Genomic DNA, 9284 nt, shown 5'->3' with positions numbered 1-9284 from the left:
CTGCTGCCAGAACCTCGGGATATTTCCCCATCTATCTGCTTTGGCCCGCAGCCACCTCCTGGCCCACCTCTCGGTCAGGTGCTCTTGTTTACGTGATCTCCGTGGTATTTTTAACTGCAGCACCACCGTGTGGTGGAAAGCGAACCGGCCTCTATCTTTCTAATAGAAGAAAAACTAATAAAGAAAGAGCTGGGCTGAAGGCAGGGAGAGGGAGCATGGAACGAGCTGCATAAATCATAGCAAAGCTCACCATTCTTCTGCTAGAAACGGGCATGCAAGCTATGGAGAAGGCAGGCAGCCTGGGTGCCTATGGGTGGGGTCACCTGCTTACCTCTACATCCCAGCTCCTCCCCTCTGCCCTCGCACTGCAGCACAAAGCCTCTCGGTGCAGGTGGGAGCTCCAGGTTCAGTCTCCCAGACGTGGTGTCAGGACTCTGGCAGGGATGAAGAACAAAGAGCAGTGTTTATGGTAACTGGGATCTCAGCAGCTGTGGCCACCCAAACTTTGCTGTTGTATAAACTTTGAGATGAGAGCCTCTGAGTTTATTGTTCACCTGGAAATGAAGAAAGCTCCTTTTGAGCCTCAGCTGTCAAGAGTAGAAAAGGTTCTGTGCCTAAATTAATCCTTTCTTATAAACATGCTTCCAGTGTTTATGCAATGGCAGTTAGATGGATCCCAGGGAAGCCCTGGCAGGAGGGAGCTCTCTGAGCAGGCTGTGCCATGGAGGGGAGCCAAGGGTGTGATGGCAGGACTGCTTCCCTCCCAGTGACCTGAGCTTGAGCACTGGGGTAAAGGTGGGACATCTGCGACTTCTTCCACTGAGAGTTACATCTTCATGACCTTATGGGAAAGGTGCAGCCTCAGTCCTCTTTGTCAAAGTCAGATCAACCGTCTTCTTCTAAAGCAAACCTAAGGTTGCTGCTGAAGTTGTTTGGTAGGTTTCAGTCAGGCCAGCTCTTGGCCTGGGCTTGAAATGCAGCATGTGAAATTCAGCTCTCATATTGCACTCGTACCTACACGCTTCTGCTTTTACAATTCCCAGTGCAACATCAATAGGCCAGTAAGGGAAGGACGGGTTTTCCTTACAATCAGGAGGATGTCGTTGATTTTCTGCTGTGAGATTTCTGCTCACAGCCTGCACAGAGCCCTGGGAAATCTAAAAAGCAGCAGGCAAACTTAAACTTTGCATTTCTGGAAAGAGACACAACTGCCAAAAAGCTTCTGTTCTGAGGAAAAGGAAGTTTAGTTGCTGTAACATGATGGCAGTGATAAAAGGACTGGGAGTCCTGCTTAGAATGAATGATTACTGACAGGAGTCCAAATAAAACAGGCAAAACCAGAGCGACTATGATAGGCTGTGGGTTAATGTAGTCACAAGGCAACAAGGTGGGATCTGGGGCAACTGCGAAAGTGGACTGTGGGGCTGGTTTCAGTGGAAACACTGAACCAGGAATCTGCAGATGTACCACCAGCCCTGCTAAATGCTCACAGCAACTGTCGAGGTTTTAGAAAAGGAAGCTGAAAAAATATGTTGTTCTCAGTGCTTCTCTGCTTTTCACTTTGTACTTTTTGGATAGAATTGCCTTTATCTGGAACATTTCCAACATACTGTTCCTTGCATTTCCTCAGTAGCTCGTACACCTGGCCTGACAAGTGCAGCAGGCTGTGTGACAGCAAGCTGCTTGCTACCCATTCTGTAAGAAAATCTCTATTATTGTAGAGAGTTACCCAGGATTAGAAAGCTGGTGCGGTGTTCTTTTCTTTGCAACCCAAACCTTAGCTCTAAGCCATGGAGTATTTCAGCTGGTTGCTATGCCAGATTTTGCACTGATTCTGTGGAGATGCCCTGAGGCCAACCACACAAGCACAGCATGTTCTCTCCATGAAAGCTGTCACTGGGCAAGCTGCAGTGCTGAAGTTTAATATTATAGCGAAGCACAAAGTTTGAAGTGTCCAAGGATTCATTTGTCACAAAGCAGCAGCTGTTTACCCTCAGACTGCTTTATTTAATGATTATTTCTCTGTATTACTTTAGTGCTGAGAGACCCTGATAAACAATCGGGATCTTTTTGTACTTAGTCCTGTACAGCAGCAGAACAAAAGGGAACATTTCTGAAAAGCTTGCAAATATAAGATGGGGAAAAAAAAATAAAAAAAAAAATCAATGAAGTAGGTTGCAACGTGGAAACTAGAGACAATATTGGCCTTGTGGCAGAAGGATTTCAGCCCATTTCCAGCCAAAATGGTGTCAGGTTCTCCCAAAGCAGTGTGTGAAAGCTGTAAGGTGGGTTTTAAGGTTTGCTTTGTAATTGTGCATGTTGCATTTTCAGGCTTGACAGACAGCTTGCACATGCACAACTTAAAACATGAAAATCAGTGATGGAGCTCAGCACTGTAAGCTCAGAGCGAAGCAGACTGGCTGGGAGAGGAGGTCGTAAGGTGTTCTGATTTCTCCTCTCTCCAGAGAGGTCTTCTTTGGGGGCACTGTGCTAGCACCAGGTCAAACCACAGACACTATCAGTACCAGGGAACCGTTTTTCCAGCAAATTAGTTACACAAGTCAGCACACAAAGCTGCTGACAGTGAAGCAGTGCCTTCTTTGCTTTTGCTGTGAGGGCACAGTGCTTGCAGGGCAGCTGGGAGGCGACTGCTGCCAACCCAACCCAACACTTCGGCAGAAGTTGCTGCAAACACATTGTGTTGAACAGCAAATCCTGCCAGGCTTTCAATGATGAACTCCGTATTTAGAGTAAAGCCCTGGCACTGCACAGACACCGCGTTGCCGTGCTAAAGCTGTCACTTGAGGTGCTGTGCGCCATCTCTTAACAGCCCATTGTCTCTGTTGGTGATGCAGGCAGGCGCTGACGGAAGGCAGGGCCCCTGGAAACTGACGCAGAGCCGTTCCTCAGGGCTCTGCTTTAGGGCCAGTTCTCTTTCATGTTTTCCTGAACGACTTGGACGTAGGACGAGGAGGTGCTCTGAACGACATCACTGACACTCCAAAACTAGGAGCTGTTGACTCCACCGAGGGTGGAGAGAGATCCTTCCAGAGGGACAAATTAGAGAGCTGGGTAATCACCGGCTGTGTGGAGTTTAACAATAGCAAGTGCTGGATTCTGCGCCTGGGAAGGAGCGGTGCGCTCGGCCCAGCACGGCAGGCTGAGGGGAGCTGCTGGCGGCCCGCGGCTCCTCACAGGAGAGCTGCCAGAGCTCAGAGCTTGGGCCCTCTCAGACGTGGGCTTTGGGCACTGCTGCGCGGAGCCCGGTGATGGACTCGACGATCCTTACGGATCGCTCCCAACTCGGGTTATTCTTTTTTCTATGACTCGCGGTCCCCGGGCGGGAATTTCCCCGCGGGAGGCCGAGCCCTGAGGAGCGCGCTGACCCCGCCCTGCCCGGCCCTGCGCGGTGCGGCAGCGCGCATGCGCGGCTTTGCGCCCTCCGCCCCTTTTTACTTCCGGGACACGGAGGGGCGTTTCCTGTTTCTGTGGCGACCGTTCCCGGGACCGGGGGTGCAGCTCGGCGGCTCCCCGGGGAGTCCGGTAAGACACCGGGTTGCCGGCGTTCCCCGGGCCCCGGCTCCTCGCGGTGCCGGCCCCAGGGCCACGGCAGTCCCGCCTGACCCCGAGCCCCCACGTCGCAGGGCCGGGCGTGGAGGCCGCTGCCCGCTCGGCTGCCTGCGGCGGGGGGAGGCGCGCGGGGTCGGCAGTGCGGAGCGAGCCGGGATTCGGCCTCGGCGCCGCGCTGAGCTCTTCGTTGTCGCGGTGAATCCGCGGGGTTTGCAGGTCGGGGCTTAGCCTGGGGCCGAGGCGCTGTGTGGTGGGGCAGCCCGTACCTGAGGTTGAGGGAGGTGAGCTGGTGCCGCGGCCTCGTGTGCGGGTGGTTCTCGTGTCACAGCTGGGTGTGAGCGGCTCTGGGCTGGGGCGATGGAGCCCCGTCCCTGCTGCTCACACACAGCGCTGAGGGTGCTGGGGCTGCATTACAAAGATGTGTCCCAGGTGTACGTCAGATACCTGAACTCTGGGGGAAAGTATGTCTGATGCTCTGCCTGGCTTTGCTGCCCCAGTAAACGAGCCAAATCGTTGACAGTTGTTTGAAGATTCTCTGCTGTGGTTTTGTTACTGTAGTCTGTGTGTCTTCTGTGTCAAACTAAGAGAAGAAACTGTTTCTTCTCAGCTGTTTGTTGCAACTCCTTCTGGAAGAGTTTTGCAGCAGGCTTTGTGATTTGACTTTATAAATTTATGAGGGCAATAGTTAAATCCTCTTTGGTGTGATAAAAATAAACCTGTGAAGTATGGCTGTCAAACAGGAGCCATCTGACACGGTGTGTTGAAGTTCCACCTAATGTTTACGTATGAAATGCTTTAAATACCTTTTGTGATTGTCATCATTGCTGCTTCAGCCCTGCTGGGTTCCTGTGGAGTGGGGGAAGGGTTCTGTGTGACAGAACTGAAATGGAAGTTGTTTCTTTTAGTATAACACGCTGATTAGAATTTGTATTGTTTAAATGGAGAAACACGCATTGTTCATTTGTTTCAATTTGGGGTTCTGTGCTTGAAGAAGACCTGAACACTCCCAGAGTGCTGGGTATGACACCAGCCCCACTGAGTGGTGTTTTGACAATAAAAGCAGACACAGCGAGATAGGTTGGTTTGGGAGAGCAAGGGGGAAGCTGAAGCTGAATGCAGTCTGGTGTTGTTGCTTTCTCACATGGGCTGTTGGTGTTTCAGAATGTGAGGTATCTTGTCGCTGTGTACTTTCCAGCATTTGGTTTCTGCCTCTGTGCAATTAGATGTGTTAGCAAAATAAGCAAACATTGGTTGCTGAAGCCACCAGGATGAAGTTAAATCTGTTCCAAGTTCCTGGAGGTGCGTGACCTGGATTTACCAAATACAGAAACTTCTTCAAGTTCCGGTTGAAACTCCTCCTCCTTCTTAAGGAGTTGTATCATCCCCTTGCTCTGCTTCTTTTGGAGCACTGTAGCTACTTGAGGTGTTTCTGTCACTGTGTTGTGCATCCTTGTTTAAATTCAGGTTTTACATTCTCTGTTAATCATTCACATGAGAGTCGTTCAGAGCTACATGTTTTCTTTGTTGGTTCAGGAAAGGATAATAACCTTGTGTGGTGTAAGGACGAGGTTCTCTTTGATCTCTGAAGTGTCAGACATCTGAAAGCATAAAAACATGCTGTTTTACCAGGAAGCTTTCTTACCCACAGCTCTCTTTAGTTGGTTGGATTTAATAGATAGTGGATATCCTCAGCATTAAAGCAGTACGTGAGCTCCTTGTGTCGTTAGAAATAGTATTAAAGGTGTCCTTGCCTGAACTTGAGTGTTTTAAAGGTGTTTGTTTTTTTTAATCCATTGTTTAAAAACACCAAAATGATACATATTTGAAGGGGGAAAAAGACATCAGTAGTTAAATTTTATATCTAAAGCATTAGTTGTGACTGTCTGCAGATGACCTTTTAAGAGTTCTTTTGCTGAGCAGTACCGTTCCAGACCAAAGGTCAGGGTCACAATACTCATAATATTTGGTGAGTCATAGATTTGTCCTGGAATCCAATTCTGGAAGGCACTTATGGGACATTACTGTGGTGTGGATCAGACACTGGCATTGCAGTTGGGGGGGGGGGAAATGTATTCGTGTGCCCTGCTTCAGCTGCTCGCCGCCCTCCTGCATACTGGGAATCCACACTGTAGTTCTTGTGTTACCCAATAAAGTTGGTTTCTGGGAGCCCTTGGGAAAGCATCTCATTAATAAGGGTAGTTTTTGTTTGTTAATATTATTATTCTACCAGTTATTTGTCTCGTTATCCTCGATCATAAACAGGAGCACAAATGATGTTTGATTCCCTTGATTGTGAATGTTTCTTTGCTGGCTAAGGTTGGATGTTTTTTTTCCTCATACAACATGAGAAGGACCCAAAAATGATGTTTTCTAATGTTAGGCATCTATAATTAGTGTAAATCAATAATGATCCTTTCATATTTGTCCCTTAAGTATCAGTCTCAAATTCTTCAGTTTCCTGTGACTTCCCCTCTTTTCTGTGTCCCTCACTTTCTTTGCTGCTTTTTTGACTCCTGCTGCTCTCCCAGACATGGCTGTGGGGAGCAGCAGTGATGTTTGGGGCAGAGCAGGGCTGGGTGACTCCGCCTGCCCCCATCCCCAGCAGTTCTGGGGTTGTGCACTGACGGAGCCCAGTCAGAAACCAGGTGGAATCCAACCCAGCATGACACCAGGAAGGATTTTTCAGCTTCCTGTTGTGTGATGCCAGCCCTACAGTTGCTCCTTCCTCTCACGAGGAAGGGGTTGCTGTTGTCAGTTGGCTGTGTGTTGTTCTGGCATACCTTTTATTGAGCTTCTTGTTTGCTGGTGATGTGTGTTCATCAATGCAATAATAGCTCATGTGTTCTGTAGGGTGCCTTTCTTGCGTGGGTAGGATACTGGTAGAAAAGTCAGAAAGGAGAGAGAAGCAATGGCTTTTGTGGAAGGTTAATGTGTGGCAGGCCCTGCCAGTGCAGTGCTCTGCTCAGATTTCCTGCAGTTGTGGCAGCTGCATAACATGTAAGCATCGTTCTGATCCGGGGGCTTGATCCTTCAGACTTGTTTTGTTAGTTGTTTGTTTAGCTATGTCTAAGGCCAAGTACATATTTCAGTTATTTGGTAGTTATGGAGAACATTGGGTGATGTTTAAGGTCCAACCATGGCATGGAACCACAGCCAGAGCATGCATAAGGATGCTCACTGGAGGTTAATCTGCATCTATTCCAAAATGTAAAGATCTTTTATGTCTTTCTCTTTCTTTCCCTGGATGAGAACGGCAAGAATAATTAAGGCTTCTTGTGTGTGTTTCAGATTGTGCAGTGAATGTCCATAAGAACTGCAGGAGTTTGCTGGCTGAATGCAGCAGCATCAGAACCAAGGTGAGTTTTAAAATGTGTTTTGTTACAAATAACAGTGCTTGACAGTAAGATTGATGTGGTGGAAGTGTACTGAGTTATGTTAGTGCAGAATCCTGCCCTACATCTTTAAAAGACACTGACTACTCACTCAGTAGTCATTACGGTCATTTATGTAAGTAGTGAGAAGTGAAACAATTTATTATTGTTCTGAAAACTGTTGGACATTGCTTGTGTCTGTCAGAGCTAGCATTTAAAAGAATGCTCAAAGCAATGCCTTTTTTTTTTTTTTTTACTATAATTGAATTATTTCATACCTCTGAGTTTTATGTGACTGTATTTTAATGGGTTGTCCCATCTCAAAGCAGAGGACAGAGTGAGGGGCACAGAGGAATTTGGTTGTAACAGTTGCACATTGCTTATAAGCTGAGTAATGCAGAATAAGTGGTTTAATTTTCAACCTGTGATAAGCTTCTGTCTTGCCAGGCTGTTCAGTTTCTGTCACTGGGGTGCATGTGATTACATATGAAGTCAGGGCTTGGTCTCAGATAGTATCTCTCACTTTTTTTTTTTTAAATTCTGGTATTGGTTTCAAAAATCGTTTCCTCCTTCTTATAACTGCTCGTACTTGAGGGTTTGGTTTGTTTGAACTTGCAACTGTCAGTGATTTCAGAGCCTGATAGCAGCTTAGGAGCCCTATGAGGAGAAAAAGAGCATAACAGCTCAAATCTGGGCTATTGGGGTTAGAGGAAGTGTTGTCAGCCTTTAGTGATTTAGAGTGTAGGAATGTTCCTAGCTGTTTTTATGGGTTTACTTTAACAGCTTTTCCAGGCCCTGTGCATTTTCTTTTTAAACAAAAATTCACTTGCACTCCTGCTTTAATTTCCATTCTTTGCTATCATTCTTTCATTCTTGAGTCGCCCCTTACAAATTGCTCCTGAAGAGATCAAAGAGAGAATGGTGGCACAAAATGATATGGGGAATGGAGCCAGAGGTGAAAAGCAAGACTCCCCAGAAGCCATTTGTTATAAACTTCATTACTTAATTTTGTCTGTTTTTGATAAATGGAGCCTCAGTGGATTGTAGTATCCGAGTGTGATAAGGATTAGAAAGCTGTGCAGATAGCAGAGATGTAGGTTTTGAACAGCCTTGATTTGGTTGAAACCTGGCATTGACTTGGGTTAGTGTTAGTTTAGTTAGTACTGCTTTAAGCTAAACTGCAGTGAAGTGTAGGTGAAGATTGCTTATCTGAAGAGTATGATTTTATTGGATGTATTTCTTATGGTCGTGGCTTTAATTCAGCTGTAACTTCACTTTTACTTCAGTCTAGTTTGTAGTTGATAGAAATTTTACATATGGGATTCATGTCTGCATGCTCTTCTGGAACGTGAGGAAATCAGAGCTGTTATTGTGTCAAACTGTATAGACCTCTGCATACAGCTTTGTTATATGCTAGGAAAATTCTGATTTATTTTGGACTGAAAGTTTGGGCTGTATGTGTAAGGCTATTGTCTTTTTTCCTATAGCAGAAAGATTTGCAGCACAGACCTTCTGGACCTGCACAAAGTTCGTCCCAGTGCATTTCCCCAGGTTTGTACTAAAGAGTGATTTCTGTGCTCAAGACTCATCTGTTCAATTGTATTTTTTTCTCTAATATGTTTTAGAGGCTATACACAGTGTGTTATTGAAGTATAGAGAAGGTCTCTTTTAATAAGATGGCTTCATTTTTTTTCTGCTGGGAATGGCTTAGAGGCTCCTGGCAATCTCCTGTGTGTTTTTATCTTTTTATCTTTTTATTTTTCTTTATACCTTCTTGCTGTGTAACCTCAAAATATCATGGTGAAAAGGGATCGATAAGCTAGTTTCTCATTGATTGTCTATTCTCTGGCCTCTGAAAAGACTAGAACTGTGAACTTTGTTTTACATCAGATTTTCATAATTGTCTATTTAAAACTTGCCTGCAGCTAGTGGTTGCTAGAAACCTCTAAGCCCAGCTAGTGCTAATGGTCTGAACATAAATCTTTGTTGAAATGAAGTGGGAAAAGGGATCTGGGAGCAAAAATAAGGAGCAAGAAAGCTCTATTGCAGCATAGGCTTTGAAATAGCTTTTTGCTACTAGAAAAGACCATCATAGTTGCAGTTGTAAGATTTCAATGGCATTTTAATTGGTAGAAGTTACGAGATGCGCATTAACAGAATTGCTTCTTGGGTTCTCAGGTGACTCACTGTAACTAGAACAGAATTATTTTCTGCTGTGCAGTTGGTCTGCTTTGATGGGCATAAGAAACACAATTGAGTTGAATGTCTGGGTATTACTCTGATTTCTACAAGTATATTTATTAGGTATCATTTAGCTTGAGTTTCAAAAAGTACTTCATGAAA

At 45.9% G+C, this 9284-nt stretch overlaps 1 protein-coding gene and 1 long non-coding RNA gene across 8 annotated transcripts in view; one reads left to right on the top strand and one right to left on the bottom strand.

The window, feature by feature from the left end:
• Positions 1–9284, top strand: part of ARHGEF18 (Rho/Rac guanine nucleotide exchange factor 18) — a 42383-nt gene that overhangs the window by 11903 nt on the left and 21196 nt on the right. For 4 of the 7 annotated variants that reach the window (XM_090125938.1, XM_090125939.1, XM_031604017.2 and 1 more), the window contains 2 exons: positions 6859–6926; positions 8429–8492. In XM_090125938.1, the coding sequence (XP_089982064.1) occupies positions 6859–6926; positions 8429–8492 (132 nt within the window). Of the gene's footprint in view, positions 1–3388; positions 3544–6858; positions 6927–8428; positions 8493–9284 lie in introns of those variants that run through there. The other 3 variants (XM_090125942.1, XM_090125941.1, XM_090125937.1) reach the window with 3 other exon arrangements.
• LOC149914736 (uncharacterized) lies at positions 77–645 on the bottom strand. The gene is made up of 3 exons (XR_016460251.1): positions 555–645; positions 332–434; positions 77–151 (listed from the first exon to the last, which is right to left on the bottom strand). It is a non-coding gene; the product is annotated as an uncharacterized LOC149914736 (long non-coding RNA).

The sequence above is a fragment of the Phasianus colchicus genome, chromosome 28, assembly GCF_987193195.1.
Source record: "Phasianus colchicus chromosome 28, bPhaCol1.hap1.1, whole genome shotgun sequence".
NCBI lineage: Eukaryota > Metazoa > Chordata > Aves > Galliformes > Phasianidae > Phasianus > Phasianus colchicus.
This window is presented reverse-complemented; position numbering and strand designations above follow the sequence as displayed.